At 41.0% G+C, this 25,198-nt stretch overlaps 2 protein-coding genes across 5 annotated transcripts; one reads left to right on the forward strand and one right to left on the reverse strand.

Moving 5' to 3' along the window:
- Positions 1-1,075: 1,075 nt before the first annotated feature.
- Positions 1,076-16,017, forward strand: rap1gds1 (RAP1, GTP-GDP dissociation stimulator 1). Of its 4 annotated transcripts, XM_076143758.1 has the most exons (16): positions 1,076-1,406; positions 2,422-2,529; positions 3,416-3,538; positions 4,319-4,444; positions 7,153-7,299; positions 10,787-10,915; positions 11,147-11,272; positions 11,734-11,877; positions 12,125-12,256; positions 12,629-12,763; positions 12,989-13,114; positions 13,205-13,231; positions 13,829-13,968; positions 14,128-14,254; positions 14,353-14,481; positions 14,603-16,017. In XM_076143758.1, the coding sequence occupies exons 1-16, from the start codon at positions 1,403-1,405 to the stop codon at positions 14,728-14,730; spliced, it is 1,851 nt and encodes a 616-aa protein (XP_075999873.1). In that variant the 5' UTR covers positions 1,076-1,402; the 3' UTR covers positions 14,731-16,017. The 4 variants fall into 4 exon arrangements, with proteins under 4 accessions (XP_075999873.1, XP_075999874.1, XP_075999875.1 ...); XM_076143759.1 differs by lacking the exon at positions 13,205-13,231; XM_076143760.1 differs by lacking the exon at positions 7,153-7,299.
- A 609-nt stretch (positions 16,018-16,626) lies between these two features.
- tspan5a (tetraspanin 5a) lies at positions 16,627-22,176 on the reverse strand. The gene is made up of 10 exons (XM_076143763.1): positions 21,806-22,176; positions 20,423-20,473; positions 20,172-20,318; positions 19,856-20,026; positions 19,481-19,606; positions 19,168-19,215; positions 18,833-18,949; positions 18,653-18,714; positions 17,967-18,001; positions 16,627-17,882 (listed from the first exon to the last, which is right to left on the reverse strand). The coding sequence occupies exons 1-9, from the start codon at positions 21,884-21,886 to the stop codon at positions 17,989-17,991; spliced, it is 816 nt and encodes a 271-aa protein (XP_075999878.1). The 5' UTR covers positions 21,887-22,176; the 3' UTR covers positions 16,627-17,882; positions 17,967-17,988.
- Positions 22,177-25,198: the final 3,022 nt, after the last annotated feature.

The following is a 25,198-nucleotide window of genomic DNA, read 5'->3' on the forward strand; positions in this document are numbered from 1 at the left end:
GATAAAGAAAACATATCTATATTCTCCCTTGTTCACAATTTACAATGATTCCAGATCAGAATGAAAGTATGAGGCAAACATTCTCTTGTCCACAAACACAGTGTTCATTCTTGTGCATTTAGCACGGCTGTTAATTTGATCGTAGTTGCTTCTATCATACAGTATTGAAGCGTTCTAAAGACGGTCACTGTGCAGATGGACACTTCTGCATTATCTGTGCAAGGACGTATGGGAGTCAACCCAGAAACTGAAATGTGTTAAATCCTGTTAAAATGGTTATTTTATAGGTGACAGTGTTCATGTTAAGTGTATTTCCTGTGAAATAACGTTCATGTGTGCTCAAGGTTGAGTATTATTAATTTTAATTAACCTGTGATTGTGTGGTGTGTGGGGTACAAGAAAAGCAAAACAAAACAACAAACAAAACATGTTGGCTGCCCCTCGCGCCCCCTCATGGTTCCAGCATGGCAAGATTGGAGTGGAGTGGCCGTGTGAGGAGAAGGCCACTCCAACCTTTGCTAATTGGCTGCCTATGTGAAGGGACTATACTGTACAGCCGCACCTGCTGGATCCTGATGCAATTCTACCATTTCCTTGGTGCAACCTGGCTCCCAGTTGCTTCTGGCCAACTCACTGTGACATGGCCACCTACTGGCACGCAGCTGGTAACAGTGACAGGAGACAAGGCCGATATGAGGAGGAAAAAGCTGGAGAAGATCTCTGGCTGTGCAGCAGCACACATCCTCCACCCACCACAATGCCAATGCAACCAGGGTTGTTCACAGGTCTTCTGGGAGTTCTAAATGACACTGTTCCACCTTTAAATGAATGGCCTGGTGGAGAGGTTCAACCACACCCAAGCTCACCGCAGTAGAGTAACTACAGTGACCCTGTGAATAAAAAGAAAATAGTGGAGGTACTCAAACTATTACAACTGGTGGTACTTCAAGCACCCCCTGGTGGTAGCACGGATGACTCGCTGCTACCTACCGGTGTTCTGTTCCGTTACTGAAAAAATAGTCGGTAAGTCTTTTATTTTGAAGGTTGTGGCAGGAAGTCACTTGCTTGCGTGGACACTGACTTGACAAACGGAGGCAGTAGTCCGGCGGAGTGCCAGCAAACCAGGTCCTCGCTGTCGGTGTGAAAATGAGAAGCGTTCAGATGTGCTAACCTGGTAGTCCGCCGGTCCACAGGCCGCTGTACAGCCGTTATCTAGCCTCAACTGAGCGGCACAGCCCCACCGCCCCGGCCACTGTAACTAGCTAGGTAGCTATCTGACCTGTCGCTAACTTTACCATTTGAAGGGAAGAACCGTGCGGTGGAAGCCGGGCCTCCGCCTTGTTACGACGTGGTGAAATAGCTGCCGTAGAGCATTAAACATTCCGAGCAACATCTTGCAGAGATGGGTAAGTACACAGCTATGGTTCAACCGGCTGAACCATAGCTGGGCTGGCTAACAGTCACTCAGTTACGGTCGACTTTCTTTTCGCCCAGAACACTTGTCATATCTATTGAATGAATTGTCTAACGCCGCACAATTCTTCGTTGGTTACTCGACTTTATTTTTGCAATATGGCAATTTCCTGTCTATTTGTCCAGTGACGTTAACGTTATGTGGAACGCTATTAAAATGCTGACTTTAGCTAAGTCGTGTGTGTGTGTGTGTGTGTGTGTGTGTGTGTGTGTGTGTGTGTTCGGGTGGGGTATCTGCCCTGACTCCTCCATCCTCTTCCTGCTCTTATCGCCAATGAAAGCGAGCATGTAGCGGGAGCTCTCGACCCAGAATCAGCTGCTCTTGCGTTCTTAATCATTCAGTCTGATTACATTCGGTTGTTGAAATGGCTGGAGGGTTCGTGTTGCTAAAAATGGACGTGCACATCCTCGAAATGGCAGAGCTGAGTTGATGGTATGATGGCATTAGTCAATCTCCACTTGGGGTGTTGTGCGGCTCTTTCCGAGACCGATGCGAGCCTCATCTCCATACTGTAGTAACAACCAGATGCATTTTAAACACATTATTACAACATGTATACGTTAGAAAGCTTTTAATTCTACTATATTGTTATTATGGAATGCAAAAAAATATAGCAAAATTCCATCATTGGTTCGAATGTTGACGTAAATGTTTTGTAAATCAATGTAAACCTTTATACCTCCATGGATAATGTAACAAAATGTGAAATATAAACAAAAAAACATGAATAAAGAAAACTTCGAAGTGCTAGGAAGTATGCTGATCAAAAATGGAAACACAACACTCATTGGTGGAAATGCATCTCAAACCACATCCTTAAACAGATTTGTAAATGTTTTGAAGGCGTCTTGGGAGCGTTTCCACCTGCGTTTCTACGTGGCTTTTTCCTTTCTACATGTTATCCAGTAGTAACAGGGTATATTTGACCTAAATGTGTGTCCTTTCAGATAACCTTAGTGAAGCCTTGGAGAAGCTGAAGCTAACATCTACAGATGGCATCAGTGACAGTGTGGAGAGCTGCCTGGATTGCCTTCTGAAAGCTCTTGCCCGCAACAGTAAGTTTTGCCTGTACACTAATCGTAAGCGTACCTTAATGAGTTGTGTTTAGATTGCAGAACATTTTGCAGGGTATGCAGTGTTGTCATGGCAAAAAAATCACCTTAATCCTCTGATGGAAGGCGTCTGATCTTGCTGTAACTGTTTTGTCACCATTTGTATCTAGTAGCCACATAAAACTGAGCGGTCACCAGGTTCTTATACAATCTTTAAGGGTGTCAGCAAAACATTGTGTCACTGTAACTGAATATTCATCATACCTATCTCAAGCATGTACTGTTCATTTAGTCTGAGCCCTATGTGATTGGTCTGTCTTGCACAGATGTGGCCTTGTCTGCCTCGTCTTTATCTTTATGTTGTGTATAAAACCACTGGGCAGCTTCTTGCTCGCTGCCTCAGTCAGGGAAACGCTCTGATCTAATCTTTGAGAGATGGGGAGCCCGCTTCATGATGCACTTGATTGAACCTACCAAATCACAAGTTTGTGCTCCTCCTGAGTGTATTTTCTAACAGAGGGTGTATATCTTTGCACCTCTGCATCTCCTGAACAACATTAATTTCCTGTGTGACTGAGTCATACTAGCATTCAGACACAGTTTAAAGTTTTGATACTGTACTAGTAAAAAACACATATCAAAAACACTTTGTTCTGAAGTAAGGTGAGAGTTAAGTTATTGGCATCCACCATTCTTTATTACATTTTTAATAGAACTGACACTTTGATTTTTGATGTAACAAAGATTATTTTAAGTAGTAAAACATATGAAATTGTCCTGGACAAAATAATTGATACCCCTTTCATTTCATAATATATAATTGGATCGTAGTGGTATTCCAAGCAGAGCTGTGGTCTTTAATCGATATCTTCCTCTTGTCTCCTCCAAGACACCGAAACCAGTGTGAAGATCCAGGAGATCGGTCTTCTGCCACTGTTCCCCTCCCTGCTGAACCCCCAGTCTTCTTGCTCCCCTAAAGTTTCCAACATCATAGCTGAGCTGGCGAAAAATGGTGAGGTTCATTTTGAAAGGCCTTCCACAAAGTGTTTGTTGCAATATTTATATTTTTTCAAGTGTGCTCCTCCTTGAATGAAAATGTTCCATGATATCATCAACCACACACTGTAACCAACCTGATTGATAGATTTATTTGTCTGTAAATTGATTTACTGTCCAATCCAAACCTGATTTATTTTTCTCTAAGGTAAATCTCTACACAATATCAGAGGTTATTTTTAAGAAGCAAAAATAGAAAGGAATAGAACTGGGTAGAAGAAAAGGTTAAGATAATGAATGGCTTCTCTGCAGCTTGAAGTAATGCAGCTAATTATCACTTCCCAGCAGTTTGCCGAGCATGGCAACAACCCGCTGGCTCATGTTACTGCTTCCGGAAATGTCTGCAAGCAGCTCAGTGACTGCTTGGTTAATGACAGCTCCTGCTCTGTTTGGCAATTTCATGTCCTTTTATTGTTTAGAGCTGCACTGCAACAGTTTCATCTTAATAGCTTAAATCACAGCTATGTATGTAAACGCAGTAGTGGTCCAACACCTTGTTTGCCCAAATTATGTCAGATGTCAACTTTATCCAGCCTCACAGTTGGATGTATGAGGTTGCTGCGTAGATTTTACAGTTGGCATCTTCCATGATTTGTATTCTAGTATACATTTTGTAGATATGATCTTCTGTGTGTCTACTACTTTGCTGCATTCCGCTTTATCATCTGTGGAGGCTAAAGAAAAACTAGCGTTCCTTTTTATTCTGACCCGTTATCCGACATCTGTGTCTCCCCAGAGTTCATGCGGAGTCCCTGTGTTGAAGCCGGCCTCATCCCCCCTTTAATTCAGCTGTTGAAATCCACTGACCAGGAGGTTCTGCTGCAGACCGGCCGAGCTCTCGGGAACATCTGCTATGACAGCCGTAAGTTGAATTTCTGCTCTTAAAGGAACTTACAATCCAACTTTACACAATATCTTTTATTTTTGTAAGCTTTATTTAGTAAATGAAGGTTTAAATAATTCAAAGCTGGATTGGTGTCAGAACATTGTTAGAAAGCTGAGAGGTTACGGAGTTTGCAACCTATGTTTGGTAGTGCTGAACCTACTGGGATCTCTGCTTACATCGCGGCTGATAAAGATAAACAATATGATAACAAAACCAGCAAACCATGTGAACTTAACTTGCAAATGTTAAGCAGGTTTTTGGATTGATTGTTGGACTTAATCAATAATCAATTATGGTGTCCATTGTCTTGTACTATCTGAGCGGGGTTTGTTCCTTTCGTGGTGTGAACATTGTCATACCTAGTTCCGAACACACATGGGTCAATCTATTGTTTGAGCTAGAACTATAGAGAGGGGCTGTGTGTGGTTAATGCGAAACCTTGATTACCCATAACAAATCAAACAGATGCTTTGACATGTCTGTAGCATATTACACACAGACTAACATGTCTTCATAAAGCATGTCACTGTATGTACTAAATATGAGCATGACATCAAGTTGTCTCGAGGTCGAGTTCAGCTTTTTCAGCGTTTGGTTTGTCGCCCAAGTGATGGTAAAGCAGGAGGTAATTTGATGGTGATGTGTGTGCATTGGAGAGTTTAAGCCACCTTTCACATCGTACTGCCTCCATTCTGAAACATTGGTACTTCTCTTTTTAAAAGCTGGATCTTTGTAGAGCCTGGTGGGATTCAACATTTCTCAGGGTGTTTCTCAGTGAGGTAGCATGACTTGATTGACCTGATTGACCTGATTGACTTGATTGACGTGATCACCCCAATGGCGAGAGTGTGGAGTCGCAGCTGCTTCCAACCTTAAAGAAACACTATAATGTAATTCATATTGGGAGTTATTCTTACAAAAATCACCCAAAACATCCCTCATAAAGGTTTTTCTGATGTTGGTTGACTTTTTACTGCCTTCTCCAATGTGAAAGCAAATGTTAAATGAGCAAAGGACGCTTAATTCATTATTTAGGAGAGGCTGTGGTCTGTGTCTTAGTCCTGCAGTATGGGCGGTGGTGGGGGAGCGGTGTGGAGTGTGTGTGGGTTTCTGAGAGAGAGACAGAGCGGATAGGCTGAAGACGCATTCATCCTGCTGTAATTTACCATCACACCGATTCCACACAGGAGGCGAATGTGCTAAGGGACAACAATATCACATCGCTGATTAATCCCCACTGGCAGCACTCTCACATCACAACGTGCAAAGTTCCAACCAATCACAGTTATTGTGTGCAGTACATCCATAGTGGTAGTCCTCCCAGGTTTGATCAGCCAATGCCAGGGGGCACACACACACGTGAAATGTTGAAATGGAGGCCGAGGCAATTTTCCGCACCACAGTGACGTCGCTGTGTTGGTTCGCCATCGCGTACGACCAGTCTGGCTCCATAGAAACGTACTGTATTTAAAAAAGAGAAACCACACACACACACACACACTGTCTCTAGATCCAATCCCCCTGATTTAATTAAGCAACGTTTCAGCTGTAGCCTTCGTCTGGGTCTCAATCACAGACTGGAGTGACGCACCTATTTAAGAGTGAAACACACTGTGATCACTCTTAAGGACGTCTGTGCTGTCTAATTAGATCCTTTTGATGTTGTAATGGTTTTCACCTGATGTTTCATTCTGAAGCAGGTGCGTCTCCACAGTCTATGCTCGAGACCCAAATGAAGGCAACAGCTGAAATGTTGCTTCATTAGATCACTTCCTGCTTCTCGAGTGTGCAGATTCTCTTTTTTACTTCATGAATAGCTCACCTGGCATGCATATGAGGAAATCCAGTTTAAATCGTTTGAGGAGTGCTTGGATTTATGGCAGGGGTGTATTGGGGTAATGGGAGTAATCACGCAGTCCATCCATAATGCAGCGTTTTTCTTTTGAAATCTTTGATTTACACAGTACAGTAGAGGTACACGTGGGCGTTAGATTTGTCGGATCCTTTTAATTACTGTTGTAGTGTTCTCATTTCGTTTCTCTACTTACATGTCCACCATTTTCATTGGCAAATTGAACAAGAATGCAGACTGAACTGGCTTTGTCTTAGGGACCACCATGAAAGGTTAACACAGAGGACAAACAAATAATGGTTGTTTAAATTGTAATTGTGTCATGTGATGGTTTCTGATCCTGCGGATTACTTTATTGATTAACAACAGGCATAGTTTAGCTTCTTCTAATAACTATTAAATGAGAATAGGATTTTAAAACGGTTATATTAGAACCCTGGCTCAAATGCACATTGTGCCCGGACAACTGGTGGTTATTATTCTTTCTTTCTATTTCTTTCCTTTATTATATTTAGTGTAGTTGCTGTGTATATTTTGTCAGTGGTAAATGATCTGTACACACAATGATGGGCAGTTAGGGGTTCAGTGTCTTGCTCAACAACACTTCGACAGGCTCTCTAGGAGGAGCCCGGAATCGACCAGACGACCACTCTTCCATCCTGAACCATTCCACCCCCAAAGTAACGATGACAGTAATGATTTCTGTTTTTGCAATGCTTACTTAACATTTGTTGCATTTGTATTTTTTTACAGGTTGTGGAGGTGTGATATATCAATATTTTTTTTTATTTCTTTTATGGTTGATTTGTGTCCCGGCCTCTTTGTTTTGCAGATGAGGGCAGGAGTGCAGTTGACCTGGCGGGAGGGGCTCAGATAATAGCTGAACACATTAGATCCTTCTCCCAAAATACTGAGCCGGAAAATCAGAAGCTCTTGACTGTCTTTGTTGGCATGCTGATGAACTATAGCAATGATAATGGTAATGAACATCTTCCCCCCAAAAGAACTGTTAACTAACCTAAACTAACAGGATATCCTTTTTCCTGTCTACCATGCTCTTTGTTGCTTTCCCACCTTCAGCTTTGGAGGTAATCTGCAATTCTCATTGATACTGCTGAGACTCTGCTTTCACAGTGGTAGTGGCAGTGATAGAAGTTTGTAGTTGTCCCTTTCTGACAGTATCTCATCGTTTATACTGCTACAACCGGTATAATGGCGAGCAAAATGGATGGGACCTTTATATGGTTCACACAAAAAATAGCTGTCAAAAAGAGTAGTTGGTTTTAGATTTATATTCCACTAGAACTTTTATGTCCCCATGTATCAAAAAATGTTTCTGATTGCTGCGGCAAAAGGACACATTCACAATTTACTGTATGATTGAGTTTTGTCCAAAATTAGAGTTGTGGAACATTACGCCTTTGCAACTGAGGGCATTCTTCTTGTATAATACAGATGGCTTTCACCCTCAGATGTATCTTTTTGGGTGTCTGGGGAGATAAGTAAGGTTGTGATGCAAAAGCGAGCCCTTCAATGACTTTTGTGAAATTTCCATTCATTTCTTTTTCATTAATGCCAAAGAAGGACTAATGGGTGCATGTTGAGCCAACTACTACATAATCCACTTAAACCAGGAAGGAAAAATACTGCTTTTATACCGCCTGCATGTTCAGTAAAGCCTCCTCTAATTGGGGAAGTTGGTCATTTCAAGCAGCCCATCCAGAGTAAAGCAGACTTTTCCTACTCGCAGTGCTACAGCGCCACCCAGTGAATCCTCTGGGTTATGCTAATTTTTACAAGGTAGAGGTCTGCGCAGAAATGATTTTATCAGCTCCAGAAAAAATCCGTCCCCCACCCGCTTTAGTAGTAAAACGGTTCCAACGATTTCCCAATTCGTATTTTTAATATTTTTCTTCACTTCATGGGTGCCCTAATTAACAATTTGTGGTGGGCTTAAGTGGTTGTTTGTGCTGTACCCCTCTTAAGACACTCTCCAAACTATACAGACCTTTTTGGCAGCTGCTGCTTGTGTCATTGTCACATAATTTGTGTGACCTTAAGTGCACTTACTTAAATGGATCAGGTTGGAGTGTCCACTGTCTCAGCGCAGTGTTTCTTTTTTGCTGGTGGTTCTTCAAATTAAAACACTGATGCTTCCTTTCTTTCCCTTTCTGTTCCTGTGGTCTTTGGCTTTCCTCAAGAGGATCCGCTTGGTGTTTCTTTCATTCACTCCACCCCACATCTGCCATTTTAAAAACAGTAATAAAACATTTCTATCGAGTAGCAAAACAAGATCAGCACCCTCGTTCTGTTTTGTGGGATAAAGTGATACAACAGATTTCTATCCTAATTTCAATCCAATCTTGTGGCACTAAAAATGTAACTTGACTTGTTACATCATCAATTCATTGACTAAGTGCTTTCCTTTCATTTTTCATGTGTTCCTAATAGCCCTGCTGCTTCTTGCTTTCTTGCTGTGACCAGTACATTTTATGGTCCAAATCTTGTCTGATTTTGAACATAATGGCACCATCATATAGCACAAGCCACAAGATTTTGTATAGGTTGATATGTTCAGAAAAGTAAGGACTGGGGCAGATTTAAGCAATAATTTGAGCAATTTAAGGGAATGCCTCCACAAGCTGTAGAGGTACCAGAAAGTAACTCACTAAGAGGCAAACTAAAGATCATATTTGGACCAATATGCTATTTAAATGATACCTTTGAACACTTAAGAATTAAACATTATAAATTGAAGGAGCTGTGGCCTCGAGACATCTTTGAGCCACAAGTATTATTTAGAGCAGGAATGAAACTCTACACCAGAGCCATAAGGCTATCTGAAAATAGTACAGACCCTTCAGCCAATCAGAATTTAATATTCTTGGTGCCTGTAGTATGATTAAAGAATAAAAATACCTACGGTGTATGATGAGTAGTGGATGAATTCCCAACGAAGCTCACCTTGTGGTATTATCTACATTGCATGGAAGCAGGATCCATTATTTGGATCTTCCATGTTCAATGGTAAACCAGGGTATGTTTAAGTTATGAGCTTTCCAGTTGTAACCAAATGCTGTATGAGCTCCATATACCCCCTTAACATTTAGGACATTAATGGATTTTTACATGATGTGTTGGCATGCACATTCTTTTTTCCATTCTGATAGAACTGACGCTTTCCTTTTTGATTTTTGATCATACCCAATTTTTTACTCAAAACAAATGACCATGACAAAATGATTGATAACCCTAAGAAGTGATAAATAATCCAATGGTAGTGATATTTCAAGCCAACAATTTTCTTTAATTGGTATCACAGGTGTCTTCAATCCTGTAATTACTCATTCAGCCTGTTTAAATGGAGAAAAGTTCTCCCTGTGCTGTTTACTATCACTGAGTGTGGAACCCTTAATCTGATAATTTGTAGTCCACCCTTTGAGGCAGTCGTTGCAATCGAGTGCTTTTTGTAGCTCTGAATGAGACTCCTATATTTCTCAGCTGGTTGTTTGTTCCATTCTCAGGGTCGTTATCCTGTAGAAGGAGCCATGAGCTGTGACTGAGACAGAGCTTTCTGACACTGGGCAGTATGTTTGGCTACAGAATGCCTTGGTAATCTTCTGTTTTCATTTTGCCCCCTGCACAGTTCAAGACATCCTGTGCCAGACACAGCAAAACAACCTTAACTTAACTGTGCCCCCTGGAAGTTTCACAGTAGCAATGGTGTTTCTTTCCTTGAAAGCTTCATTTTGTCTTCTGTGAACATACAGCTGACCTACCAGGAAGCTCAGATTTTGTTTCATCTGTCCAAAGGACATTCTGCCAGAAGCATTTTGTTTTGCCAACAGGCATTTTGGCAAACTCCAGTGTGGTGTCCTTATGTTTCTATTCTAAAAGTGAGACTTCCTCCGTCTTATTCCATGGAGCCCACTTTCATTCATAATGTTACTGACGCTGTGACCAGACACTGATATACCTTGATCTTGGAGGTCAGGTCCTATCTGTTTTCATTGGATCTTTTACTACCATTCAAACTATCCTTCTGTTCAAATCCGGATCAATTTTCCTCAATTTTCTTCACGCAGCCACATCTAGGGTGGTTGGCTATTGTCCCATGAACTTTAAACTCTAAACCAAATTAGTAGCTGTGGTCACAGGAACATCAAGCTGCATGGAGATGCTTATTAGGTTTCCCCCTGATTGTGCTTGGCAATCATTTTCTCTCTATTTTCTCCTTTTAAATAGGCTTTGGAGATTTTATTACAATTAGTATTACAAATTATTTACCAATCATTTTGTCTTTTTTTATTATTTCAACTTTTACCTTAAAAATCAAACGCGTCAGTGTCAGATGTATTAAATGTGGAGCAAAGAATGATAAATGCCGATTACTTTTGTCAGTTTCAACTTATGACTTATTTTATTCTACGTTTATGTTTATAACATGTCTGTGTTCTTTCTTTCAGATTCCCTACAGGCCCAGCTGATAAATATGGGTGTGATCCCAACACTTGTGAAGCTTCTGGGTATTCATTCCCACAACACTGCCCTGACAGAGATGTGTCTAATTGCCTTTGGGAATTTGGCTGAGCTTGGTGAGTACGCAGCGTCTTTTACGCAAACCAAATTTCATTGTTGTTCACAGTAAACAAACACTTCCAATTTACACACCAAGAAACCATTGAGAAGGACTGAAGGACCATTGAGGACCATTGAGACTGAACATCTTGGCATACTACCACACCACATAGCACAGCTATTTCAAATGGTTGAAGAGTGGAATTCTCCTATACAAGATGCTAATGCTCCTCCTTTCTTTTGTTCAGAATCTAGCAAAGAGCAGTTTGCTTCAACCAGTATTGCAGAGGAGCTGGTGCATCTTTTCCAGAAACAGACAGAACACGAGAAGAAGGAGATGATTTTCGAGGTTCTGGCTCCACTCGCAGAAAATGGTAACATGCTTTGCTCTCTCGTGCCTTCAGCCAGTTTACCTACTGTATAGTAACAACTAACTGCACAGTGGCAAACAGCTCCAACATCCTGCCTAGACCTACAGATAAAGCGACACAAGAATGCATCCGGGGTGGTTGACATTTTTTGTTTTTGTATTGGTTTAGCAATACAGTGTCGTACTTCTAACAGACTAATCTTGTTTCATGCTTTTATATTTTCCTTTTGAAATTACAGCATCATTGAAACGTCTTCCTTGATCTCATTTATTTTCTTCCCGTAGATGCCTAAAATATTATTGATGATATTTACAACCAGCCTGATATAAAAAAATGACCAATGAAATTACATACAGCAATTTTTTAGAGGCATACAGAGAAATGATGTCTCATAATGTCTCATCACCTTCTGCCAAAATACACAGAACTGCATTACTCATATAGTCACGTCATTCCTCTCTTAGATGTGATAAAGCTGCAGTTGGTAGAGGCGGGCTTGGTGGAGTGTCTCCTCGAGGTAGTTGCCCAGACCATGGATGGAGAGAGGGAGGAGGACATTACCCAACTCAAGACGGCCTCAGACCTTATGGTGCTCCTGCTGTTGGGAGGTAAATTCCACGGATGCTTTGAGCTGCCACGCAAACTTATTCAAATGATGATGGAACAGAATGAAATGTGTGCAGTCCCTTATCTTCGTGAATGAATGTTCACCTTTGACTTGTTTCTAGGATATAACAGGAAGTAGCCAGATGGTTAATTCAAAGTTGTTGTATTGTGTCTTACATCTTTGTAAGTTGGACACCTTGTTGGATATGGTTGCACTTGCCTGACTAGCTTCTCTTCCCTCGTGTGTAGATGAGTCCATGCAGAAGCTGTTTGAAGGAGGAAAGGGCAGCGTTTTCCAGAGGGTCCTTTCCTGGATACCGTCTCATAACCATCAGCTGCAGCTTGCTGGGGCTTTGGCAATTGCCAATTTTGCTCGCAATGGTAAGCTACCAAAGAACAGGAACTGTAGGTTATGGGTCTAGAAACATTACTTCCCTTTAAATATAATGAATATTTCTGCTCTGTTCTGTACTGCAGTGCACCACCTTGTCACTTTGGTCATAATGGTTTAGAAATCTTATGGTTTGGCTTCTCAGTTTCAGTATGGTGCAGTTAATGGAAAAAAATTATTAACTGCTAAATAATATCAGATGCATTCATTTGTTTGTTTGGGTAATGAACCAATAGAACTATGGTACACATGAAACTGTGATTATTTGTTGGTTGCGCACCAAACGGTCCAGATGGTTCAGTGGGAATCTTTTCATCATCACGTTCGTCTCAGTGATATGCAGTGTCTTACTTACTGTCCAGATGGGAATTGTATCCACATGGTGGACACTGGTATTGTGCAGAAGCTTCTGGAGCTGTTGGACCGACATGTTGAAGAAGGTAATGTCACGGTTCAACATGCAGCCCTCAGCGCCTTGCGGAACCTCGCCATACCCGGTAAGTCCAGTCTGGCTTTTACCCACAATACAAAATATAGCGAGCGGTCTAAGTTTGCAATTTTGTTAGGGGACAGTTCTAATCGAATAAGATTAGTATTAGACTGTATTCTGACATAATGTACTTTCTATCTTGTGTTTTATTGTATGGTTTTAAAAGCAACTTGAGTCTAGTGCCATGTTTAAAACTTTTATATGAAATAACATTGTTGGTTCCCTCTTCTAGTGGTAAACAAATCAAAGATGCTGTCAGCTGGTGTGGCAAATGTGGTGCTGAAGTTTTTGCAATCGGAGATGCCACCAGTCCAGTTCAAACTGTTGGGGACATTAAGAATGCTCATTGATACACAAGGTAAAGAGTACACAGGCTGTCATTGTCTCGATGAAATGATGAACATTTTGGCTCATGGTCATAGACTAAGCCTTAGTTTTGTTTCAACAGGGAACTGCCTGCAGGCTTGTTGGCCAGGCAAGTGTCTGAGCCTCTGCCACTCTATCAGCATCCTTTACACAGGCACCACTCCAAAATATGCTTTTGATATTCATAGTTTACAGTTGTAGGGGTTGTGCTATCAATTATGACACCTATGTTACTCAAACCAATTCTAATTTTAATACGATTTTGCCGAAATTCATTTTCATTTAGTGTTCAGTATGCAGCAGTACTAATTTCCAGTAGTCCCTTTCCAGCTACCTGACACTCATACTGTACATGACCAATCTATTACATTCCACGTTCTATACAAAGCTGAAATGGAAGTGACAAAACAAATAAAATGGCAGTTTGTCAATCATTTGAGACACTAGAATATAACACCAAGCTGGTGATGCTCAAACCTAAGTCTTAAGATTTAAATATAAAATTAAAATTGTCTTGTTTTGAGATCATGTTAGTGCTAATTTTGACAATGTCTTAACATTTTTGTGGCAATGTTTAATGTTGAATTAAAATTCCACACAAAGATAAATCCCGTTTTTTACAGGACAGGTACAGATAGATTAAATTAAATTGAGCAGGAATGTCAGTTGTGAAAGAAAACTCACACATGTGTATTTTTGGGTTCAGCTGAAGCTGCAGACCAGCTGGGAACCAATGGGAAACTGGTAGAGAGACTGGTGGAGTGGTGTGAAGCCAAAGACCATGCAGGGGTGATGGGCGAGTCCAACAGGCTCCTGTCAGCCCTCATCCGACACAGCAAGTCAAAGGTCTGAAGTTTTTCTGCCTGCAATATTTTCTGCATTGCCATCACCATCTGACACCCATGGGTGATAATTCTTAAATGATTCTTAGGGTTGAGCATGTCTGTCAGTTTACATTTATCCTTATCTGACGGTCTGCCTTTCCTGCCTTTTTGTGAAATTCAGGAAGTTGTCCAAAGCGTCATCCACGGAGGAGGAGTCAAACACTTGGTTACCATGGCAACCAGCGAGCACATGATCATGCAGAATGAAGCACTGGTGGCTCTGGGCCTCATGGCGGCGCTAGATTTGGGTACGACGGTGTTGTACATTTCGAGAGCGACCAGAGTGAAATTCCTTGTATGTTTACACATGATTGACCAATAAAGCTGATGATGATGATGATTTCAGTTGCAGCTGAGAAGGACTTTGTTGGAGCCAGTCTGGTGTCGGTGCTCCACAAGCTGCTGTCAGATGAGAGGAGTGCACCAGAGATCAAGTACAATTCTATGATTCTCATCTGTGCTGTTATGGGCTCAGGTAAGACAAATGTGTTTTGTATTATCTATAAATTATATTGTATTTAGGTTTAGAGCAGACCTGCACAAAAGGTGTGAAAGGAGGAGAAAGGAGTGTATTTTATCCTTTGTTGTCTTTTCAGAGCCTCTCCATAAGGAAGTACAGAGCTTGGCATTCATCGATGTGGTGTCCAAGTTAAGGGCGCATGAAAACAAGACGGTATCGCACCAGGCATCGCTTACAGAGCAGCGACTAACTGCCCAGAGCTAAATGACTTTGACCCCCCACTCCCCCCCTGCACACCCCCAAAATTGAATGCCTGCCTGGCCTGTCCCATCACTCGAGGACATCTCATGAGCCCTCTATCCCCCCCATGCTCCAACGTCATGTGCCAAGGTACAATGTTACGCTTACTGCCAGCAAGCCTGACAGTGTTTTTCTTTCCTGAATCTCTGCCCCACACATTTCTACTGGGGTTAGACTGATACAGCTGATACGGTTTTAGGATTCAATAACATCTATTTTGTGCTTATATTCAATTTTAACTTATTTAATTTTTATTTTAAATAGCAAAGAATCATGAATTCACCTGGAACTTTATACTCGTCAAGGTAGGAAAGTCTCTGCATTAAGACCTCACAAGGACACGAAAGCTCTCTCTCTTCTTTGAAAGCCATATTAATGAGATTGTTTTACTGTAGGGGGGTTAGTAGGTCCTTGAGGATCAAGTAGGTCTCAGCAGGCTTTACCGACTAACTTTGCTGAGGCTGTAGTGTCCAATATTCCAATGTAACAGTGGAAGGATTTCTCTTCCCCGCTATAGAAACATGCTGTACTGATGAACAATCACACAGTTGCGAACAAGACAGACTCTCGGATTTTACACTTTCACTCACCAATATCAGTCTAACCCGAGTTCTTACATGGACTTGTGCATGCATCTTATGTTACAAGTAGCTCCATGGGAGCTAAAGGCACTATAGACAGCCTAACGCAATAGACGAGAGATAATACTCTTTTACGACCATAGCTGTGATACCATCTGCCGGTAACCCACCAGTGAAAATATGTACAAAGGGGAACAGAAACCCCTGTCGTGCGCAGAAAGGTTTTTCTTTCGGTTTTAAGAAAAATCCGTCATCCATGATGCACCCGGTCATGTCCTATATAGCTTGAGTATAAATTTGATAGAAAATGTGCATGTTTTAGTCTTGTTAAAGGTGTGCCAGTGTTCATTTTACCCCTGCATACTCCAAAGTTAACACTTCTACCACCTCTAGTCTTGTACGCTCCTTTGTTTACAGCTGTGTTCTAGAGATTTTTTAATACTATACTCCAGACACATTCCCCATTCAGTAACTGCAAAGTGGAGGCTCCGCTAATGTCCACCACCCCGTCACCAAAAAATAAATAATCAAGGGAACGAAATGCCTGTAATCAAGCGTGAGGCAAGTCTATCAGACACTGTAAGTACATCAGGTGGGGTACATTCAACAACTCAAAATGAAACCAACAACCATTCCTCCAAATGTGTGTAAATATGTGTGCATTGTGAATTTGTTTGCCTGGGGTAGGCAGCATGGAGCAAAGGCTGGAACCTGGTTATATAAGAATGGAATGGTGAACTCCAAACACGGCACAGTCACCAGATCCATACTGTTGAACCCCACACTGCACCGTCCAGAGGGGCAGGTTTCTCTTTCTGAATGACAACAGTGGGTAACCGTACCAACACCCTGTTAACGTGCCACAACTGTGTTACTGGTCTTGGCCCACTCTATTTTTTTTGTCAGGTATAGTTATTTACTGATTTGTGTCCTTCTGAAGACACATGCCAATGGAGATGTATCCATAGTAACTGCGTAAAAAATACTATAAACCTAAATGTTTGTTGTACATGTTCTGAGTTGTACATTTGGAAGACTGTAACTCAGCAGATTATTAAATGATAACTGTTAATGGTTGATGTCTTTTATTCCTAGCGTGTGAAGTCTTAGAATTCATAATCAAATAAGGACTACAGTCATTAAATTGGGTAATGGCTAGTTGATAAGCTACTATAACCCCTCAGTTCTACGTCCAGTTTCAAAACACATCAATGACCGACAAGAACTACACTTAATCCTTAAATATCAATTTAAATAAAAAAAAACAAAGTAACCAGTATTTGATGTGTGAAACCTTTATTCATTTGTGTCTATGTTATTGAGACATACAAGGAGGAAGAAAGGAGTCTCATACCTTAACAACACGTAACATTTTCACAACCTCCAGGATGGGACATATACACTGCACATGTAGAAGTGACACATCCACATCAAGTAAGTATAACAATGTGACTCATTTGACAAGTATCCAAAAATATAAGTCGGTTGAGTAATAGAATGGATGGTTAATACTTTTGTTCTCACACGTGTTGGTTTGTCCATCTGTCTCTTAGCAGGATTACTCGAGAAGTTATACACCGATTTTATTTAACTTTGTGGGCAAGTTTGACATCAAATGTTGTCATCAGTCAGCCTGATTGAAGCGCTGTAATAACTACATTTATGTTTCGGCCTGTCATTTTTTAACTAATCCACAGAATTGTGGTTTTTACTGGATTCTTTGCGTCTTTCTTCATCCAGCAGCATAAGTCATTCTTCATAAGATATATTGCATGAATTTATCTATTGAAACCAAGTGGGGGACATGCAGTAACTGCCAATGTAAAAAGAAAGAAAAGAAAAAAACAAACAATGGAGATAATGGTTCCACAATAACAACAATTTAACAACAGTTACATTTTCTCAATAACTTTGTAACCGGACATTGTATGATCAAAGATCAAGCCAAAATGGGAGGATGAACGCCCTTTTATTGTTATGAAGATGTGGAGTCGTCACGGCGACCTGTTCTCATATTGGTATATTTAATTTACAACTAAATGTATTTTCTAATAACCTTCACTGAACATGAATTCAGATCCATTAGTTATGAAACAATGGAAATCCTTGTTTGAATGGGAATTGAAGCAGCTACCATCATGTTTTCTTATATTTATGTATTGATGGAGGAGAAAGATAATACTTTTTTTCAGTGTAAAATAATCAATACACGTTTTACATTAATGCAAGCAAAACTGTCCATTGATGCTCTCCAGTGGTCCAGTCCAGAAGGAAGAAGTGAAAAGGGAAAAGAACTTTGAAACAATCAACTCCTCAATTTTTGTACACAATGTTTTATGTCCCATTACGGCAGATTTGATAATGGATCATTATTTCTACAGTGACAAAATACAAATCTAATATCAAAAAGAGCTATCAAAACTGTGTTACTGTGTTAAGGTGCTGGTTCAGTGAACTAATGGTGCAGATGATCCAGTGTCTTCTCTGAGCTCTTGGTCACAATTTCTCAAGCAGGCGTGCTTCAAACAGCTGCAGCTGAAGGGAGAAGTTACAAGATTAGACAAAGGTAATGTTTCATTTTCATATAATTCTGTTTGTAAAACCCGGAAAAAATATTACCTGTTAAAATGTAAATGCCGTTTCAGGTAAAGAAGCTGGAAAAAAGAGAACAAGGCAGAAGTGAGAGGTTACAGGGATAATTAATGTTAAACATCATGATAATTTCACAGCACCATGCAATATGTCTCTCTCCCTCTTCCCATGTAACTCCCCATGTTCCATTGTGCTGAAATTAATTGAATTGGCCCTGAAATGTTGTGGGACTTGAGAGCATCCACCCATTTTGTTGTGCTGTACCACTGCAAAGCAACAGCTTGAGGGCTAAAGGTCTTATTGTGGTGAAATGCTAATTGTGGTCTTTGGAAAAAGCCTACGAAAATCTGCATGTTAATTGCTACTAATACAGTTAAGATCCATCCTACTTCCTCCTCTCGATCCGCAAATCGGGAAACCTAAATTATGTACTTTCGGTACAGAATTCGGCAGCTGCATCCAGACACTTAAGAGCCTATGGGATTCCGGGGGCTTCTTTGTTACATGTTGCAGAGTATCTTTACATATGTATACCACAAAATGTATCTCATTCATGCTTAGGCCATACATTTTTCTTGATTGTCTCTTGTGTGTCTGAAGGTTGCAAATCTTGGATCAAGGGAGTGCAATAGGTGTGGAGAAGAAGAGTGATGTTTGGACTGAGACAACATAGACAGATATGAAAAACAGCAAGTATAGAAGTTATTTCTCACCAGCTTGCCTGCACAGCTTCAATGTCACTCACTAAGTTTTGGGCTAAACAAATCCCGAAAATCTGTAAAGGAATAGAAAAATAGCAACGCAAGTTACTGTGTGTAGATTGTAGATGCCTTAAAATGTAGAGTGTAGAGTTTGTATAAGCAAGCGTGTGTGTGTCTGAATCTGTGGCTGACCTGTAACAGGGCCACTCCTATGAATATCCCAGCCACCAAGGTCAGGTTGTCCTGAAGCCACTTCTCAAACTGAGGCACGCAGCCTTTTACATTGATGTAGTCCTTCTGCTCTGCGTCCTGCAGCAAACAAAAACAGAGTTTCACTTCTGCTAAAATGTTGATTTCACAAGCACGGAATAATCAGTTAGTTAGCCAATCTTTATAAATGTTTGGTTCATTGAAGGTCAAGCCACTTGGACCACACACAAACAAATCCAATTATTAAGTTTCTACTCAACAACCAACTTCGTGAATGAGCATCAGCTTCAAGTGTCTGTAAAGTTGATGTGACTTACTGGTTTAGCTCGAATGTCATAACCACACTGTGTGTTAATAACGTCCTCCTAGACATTAGAATAAAAACACAAAAATGTTAACTTGATTTTCATATTGATTGTTTTCATGCCAACATTTTGTCCCATCAGTAGCGTCTCAAAAATTGTAGCTTCTATCTGGTCAATAGTCAATGATTTGGAATTCTAAGTTCAGATCAAACATTGTTCTCAATTTCAATGTGTGTTAATCGCTACTGACACACAACAAACAGGACAAAACGCATGAAAGGAAATGTCATTTGGTGCCCTGATGTACACATGTAACACTTCTTACCGCCGGGTCTTTGGTGCAGCAAGAGAAGGGAACGCCACACTTTTCCCGACTGGGATTCCCATCAGTACAATTAAAATAGATGTTGAGGTTCCAGTCATCGGCCCCGAATGCACCACAGCATTCCCACTATAGTGAGACACAAGGATTGGTTAAAGCTAAATTCTTATCTTTGATCATCCCATAGGATTTCATCACATCAACACAGGACAGCACTGTTTACACTTTACTTTGTGTTTATAACTTCAGGACAACACCTACATCCTCTCACACAGCTCTGCACTCAAACATCATTTTCATTTTTAAAGTGCTGCACCTCATTTCCTTTCCAAATGAAATCCTACCCCGTGCATTACAGTCCACACCTGTCTTACTTACATATTCCTGAGTGAAGTCTATTAGGTTCTGCAGATCAATGTCGTCCCGGTACGCCCGGATATTATTATTGATGAATAAGTTGAGCTGGTCTTTAATCCAGTCCTTAAAGACGAATGCCAGGACGCCCGCAGTCAGCTCCAGGAAAAAGATGATTCCCAGAAACACGGAGAACTAAAACGTGATAATTATATAGAGAATTAAGAAAAATACATGGAGAACTTAAAACAATTTTGCTTAATTTGGAAACAAACAATCTATATGTCAAAGAGAGAACTGGAGGAGGTTGTGAGGAAAGTTAGCTCAGTGTGAAACGTACAAATTTGAGCAGAAAGGTGTTTTCACGAAGTGCTCCAATGCATCCGGCAAAGCCCAGAATAAACATGACTCCCCCGACCACCATGAAGAGCCAGACTGGGTCCAGACCCCCCAAGTCTGTGATGGACGAGATGTTGGACAGAACCCCCTGGTGGTGAGAAACACAATACAGATTCATATCCAAACTGCTCCATCTCTTTTAGTAATTGTTGTTGTTGTTGTGTCAGTTTTCCATCACCTCTTCCTACTCACCTTCTCACTCCAGGCCCACAGTCCAATTCCAACTAAGGCCATGCCCAGCAACTGCAACACAACACAGAAAAGCAACACAGAACTGTCAGATTCAGCATGATAAGTGTTGTTGTTGCACAGTGACATGTTGACAGTCAGGATGGGGCACATCAGCTCATTTCTCTCTCTATCCTTCATTAACCCAGAGGGACACCAGGTGGATCCGCTTGCAGGACTCTGTGGATCCCTCTGCCCTCTGCCGCCTGCTTCCCAGATCAGATCAAATCAAGTAAAGTCCATTTTTGTATATGTCAAGTTGAGTCTTTTAGTCTTTAAGTCAGCAAATGTGTGACTTAAGTCCAACTCAGGTCTCCATCATGTGACTTTAGTCCACAACATTGATGATGAGGAATTATTAGAGCCAAAGAGAACACTAATACATTTTTTAAGGCTATATTGTGCCTTATTTGACTAACGTTGTCATTTTGGGATGTTTTATATTAGATATTAAATCCTATTTTCTAACATTGATGCTTATCTGTGCTCTATTAGTCCTGTTATAGGATGAGCCCTGGAGTAGGATGTGGGGAGCGACAGCATTCTGTATGTATCCCTATCCATTTTCAGATTTCATTTTCATATTCCAAAAAGTCTGTGCCAAAATGCTGCAGTAAAATGAATCCAAATTCATAATTCAGAAGAGCCATGACACAGGAGGGAAAGATTGGTAATAGAAAAACAGGACACATTGAAATTCGTCATTCCAATAAGCAGTGATATTGTCATTGTGCTTGGTTCTGTCCTTGAATAAACACTAGGCTGTAGCTGCTCACTGCTAAGGACTGGTAACATTTTAATATGTATGTACAGACCTTTTTCGTCCACATGTCACATTTGTGAGACTTTAAATGGCAGTTTTTTGGAAATAGAAAGAAATATAAAAATCTCAAAAGAGCCACTGGCATTCAACAACACTGCATTATGTGACAGTTTATAGAAATCACTGTGTCAGAACGAAAACCATCAAGTTTAAACATTTTGAGATGACTATCAGTCAAAATGTAATTGGAAAAATTCACACTAAATCAATTCTTCCCAGTATAAAGTGACTTACAGGGGCCAATGCCTGATCTGAATAATCAGCCTGTAGCCAATCATTGAAGCGCTTTGCTGTCATTACTTCACTACAAAGAGCCGATTAGCTGTGAAGTGACGCACCGTTTCCTTAATCTGGACTTTACTGAACAAACAATGAATCAAAATGCGACCTGGATGAATTAGTTTGACTTAAAACTGTTCTTATGATATGATAAAATGTAATGATTCAGGCCGGTTATTCTCTCTGTCGTGGAGGAAATGCGCAGATGCTGAAACTACAAATAGATGTAACAAATAACCTCTTACCCAAAACAATATGTTGAATCCAAAAATGAAATATTTGATGCAGCAGCTGACTTCATTGCCTTTGTAATGATTCCCCGACATGTTGGGAGCATCATCAGCACAGCCTTTCCCCCGATGCGATGCGACGATCCGAGAGCCACGGCCTGGTTTTACAGGCTTTGTGTGCGGGATGGAGCAGGTTCAGCTCCCCGCCGATGCATTTTCTGTCTGATTCAGGCGCCTCGGGTTTACGAGAAGAGCGAAGGAGCCGAAATAGTCCAAAAACGCGGAAACACACTGAGCTGAATACATTAAGAGGCCATGTCGAGCATTTAGCGGAATAAACAATACTGTGTTTAGTGGGCAAATAAAGGAGGTGGTCGCGCCTCTCCGGGTCGTCGCTGATTGGCTGGACGTAATCTTGACAGACTGAGGCGCTACCCAATCAGATGAGTGGAGCGATGACGCCAACTTCCTATCTGCGTCCCGAACCACAATTTGCTTTTGGCCGAGAGACGATACTTTTTTAGAATTATGTATTATTTACTTCAACTTTATTTATTTATTTATTTATTTATTTATTTATTTATTTATTTATTTATTTATTTATTTATTTATTTATTTATTTATTTATTTATTAAAAATTATCTTGATGTCAAAAAGAATACAAACCCTAACCACTAACCAGAGGGGTGTTTTTTTTTTGTGCAATTTGTTTTTATTGAAGCAAACATTGTACATGACATGGCGCATACAGTTGCAGGATATTTTGGAGATCATTTTTTATATAGAAAGAGGGGGAAGAGAAGAGAGAGAGATAGAGAGAAGGAATGAAGGTTGCATTATCACTACTATTGTTGTTGTTAAACTTTATACGTAGAGTACAAGTAGATTGGAATTGCAATGATGTCATAGGGTAAATACAGTTATTACAGGATGATGTCAAACAGCAATGTAGGCTAATACAAATTGTATCATAGGTTGTGATAGCGAGGAAGAGAGAAGCAGAAAAAACAAAACAAAAGCAAAAACAAACAAACAGAGGACATCCCACCCAGAAACCCCTCCCAACCCCACAGTCACACAACCCTGCAGTCACAACCCCGACCTGGCCCGCCTGGGATGTGAAATATAATGAAAAAATAGAAAGGAACTGTTCAGTGTTCTGGTAATCAGTCACTGGTCTGGCATAGCCTGTAAATCTGTGAAGTAAGAGAGAAATGGTTGCCATCTCTGATAGAACTTATCAGTGTGGCCCCTCCCCCCCTGGTTTAAGAAAATACATTGTATCCTTCAGCCATTGCAAAATAGAGGGAGGGGTGAGGGATTTCCAATGCAGGAACAGGCGTGGTCTAGCAAGCAAAGAGGTGAACATGATCATTTCCTTTTGTGGGGTGTTAAATTGGCGTAGGTCATATGGAGTGCCAAAGATGGCAATATGAGGGGAGGATTGAACTTGCATTCCAAATATGGACAGTGTGTTGAAGTAACCCGTCCACTAGTTGAGGAGCCTGGGGCAGAGAAAAAACATGTGGCTTAGGTTACAGTGAGGCATCGAACATATATTACATTTGTCATCTACCTCTGTGTACATTTCGGCCAATCTGGATTTAGAGAAATGGACCCTGTGTAAGACCTTGAACTGGATGAGAGCGAGACGAGCACAGGATGAGGCAGTTTGTAGATTGCGTATGACTCTGTCCCAACCGTCTATGTCTAAATGGAGTTCAAGCTCAGTCTCTCAGGTAGCCATTGTTTTCGAATTAGATAGGTCCCCAAGGTCCAGAATACGGCTATAAATCTCAGAGATGGTCCCACTTGACGGAGTCTTGAACGTTAGCAGGTCTTCCCACATGAGTTGAGAAGGAGGGGAAGGGAAGTTTTGGAAATTGCTGCAGACAAAGTGTCTGATTTGGAAGTACTTAAATGTTTTGACAGATTGGAGAAGCTGTTAAAACTGCAATCGGAGTACAGGTCAAGGAAACATTGTATGCCTTTGTGGTGCCATGCTGAGAAGGAAGAGTCCAAGAACGAGGGTGGGAACAGGTGGTTGTTGCGTGCTGGACCCAGGGGGGAGGCGATTACGACTTTAAAGTGTTTCCTGAAGTCATACCAAATCATTAGAGTATTAAGAACAACAGGAATCTTGGTGAACTGAGAGATCTTGGTTGGGAGAGACGAGTAGATCAGGGCAGTGGCAGAAGAAGGGAAGAAGCACGATTGGGCTTCGAGCCTGCACCGGCTTAGCTCAGGGGAAATCACCCAGGGGTATTGTCTTAATTATAACAGTTATTCTTTTTTTTTTTACAAATGTTACATACAATTAATGTAAAAGTAATTGTGGCGAATCACTATTCTGCAGTGTTGCTGGTAAGGTCAACACAGTCTCAAACAGTTGAACACTTTAAATACCAAGCTCCACTAAATAGAAACAGAAATAAAAGTAATTTCAAAAGTGACCTATTGTGCCTGCATTCAGAATACACGAGGAAACAAATAATAATCCATTATTCTACACAAAGTAAGAAGTTAATATTCATTGTGAAAACTGTGCACTGTTATACTAGTCAAGTTATTAGAAGTGCAACACTGCCCTCTACGGGTGACAGAAAGGAACATACATTCCATACTACTAGAATTGGAGAGCAGTGTATGTTTGTTTGTGTGATTGTAGTAGCACCATTCCTCCAATTGCCTTCAAAATTGGCAGAAACTTTTCATGTCATTAACATTATTATTTGTTTTATTTGCATGAACAAATTATACTGTGGGGAGATGATGTCACATGTACTACTTCGAGAACACGTTGAATGTTCCTGCCCCTCCCGCAACAGCCCCTGAACTAAAAGCCCCCTTTGGTTGTTTCTACCTTTTCTTGCCGACCCTCCTGTAACATCCTCCCCCTGATATATCACCCCCTTCACCCCAGCCCTCATATCTGGATCAAACCCGGCAGGCTGGTTGGAGTTATGTATTCCATTATTACTGTATACATGAAGCTCATCCGTGGACAAAGGAAGTAAAACAAACTGGGGTCAATGTCCTCTACAATACTCGAGTGACCTATACATACCTGTTGTATGTGTTTATGTGTTACTTAAGCCTTTAATCTCCTTGTGAATAATGACAAAGCTGTTGCTAAAAACCACCAGGCCCTCAGGAGACTTTGATCTCAGGTCCCAGTGTTTGTCTTAAGGTTTTTCCGCTTCAATTAGCCTTGACCAAACCCACAGCCGCAACAGGAGAAGGAAGGCATCTTAGAGTCCTCTCTCCTCCCTGCGACACAGTAACTGCTTTCCATCACCCTCCCTCTGTGGTTCCTCCCTCTCCCTCCCCCTCTCCACTCATCTACCCTGTGGGTGGAGTTTGACTAAAGAGTAACTACAATTCTCTCAAGGAGACAGTTGTTCTAGA

Source organism: Genypterus blacodes, unplaced genomic scaffold (assembly GCF_046128005.1).
Source record: "Genypterus blacodes isolate CSIRO-AG114 ecotype Tasmania unplaced genomic scaffold, CSIRO-AGI_Gbla_v1 ptg000027l_1, whole genome shotgun sequence".
In the NCBI taxonomy this organism is placed as follows: Eukaryota; Metazoa; Chordata; class Actinopteri; order Ophidiiformes; family Ophidiidae; genus Genypterus; species Genypterus blacodes.

What these genes read in the sequence shown, in the direction of transcription:
- rap1gds1 (XM_076143758.1), top strand. An exon ending in GAAAGCTCTTGCCCGCAACA is followed by an intron (nt 2,530 to 3,415) that starts GTAAGTTTTGCC and finishes GTCTCCTCCAAG; the next exon opens with ACACCGAAACCAGTGTGAAG. An exon ending in TGGGAATTTGGCTGAGCTTG is followed by an intron (nt 10,916 to 11,146) that starts GTGAGTACGCAG and finishes TCTTTTGTTCAG; the next exon opens with AATCTAGCAAAGAGCAGTTT.
- tspan5a (XM_076143763.1), bottom strand. Translation starts at nt 21,886, where the DNA reads ATGTCGGGGAATCATTACAAAGGCAATGAAGTCAGCTGCTGCATCAAA. An exon ending in GCTGCACCAAAGACCCGGCG is followed by an intron (nt 19,216 to 19,480) that starts GTAAGAAGTGTT and finishes TCTAATGTCTAG; the next exon opens with GAGGACGTTATTAACACACA. An exon ending in TAGGAGTGGCCCTGTTACAG is followed by an intron (nt 18,715 to 18,832) that starts GTCAGCCACAGA and finishes ATTCCTTTACAG; the next exon opens with ATTTTCGGGATTTGTTTAGC.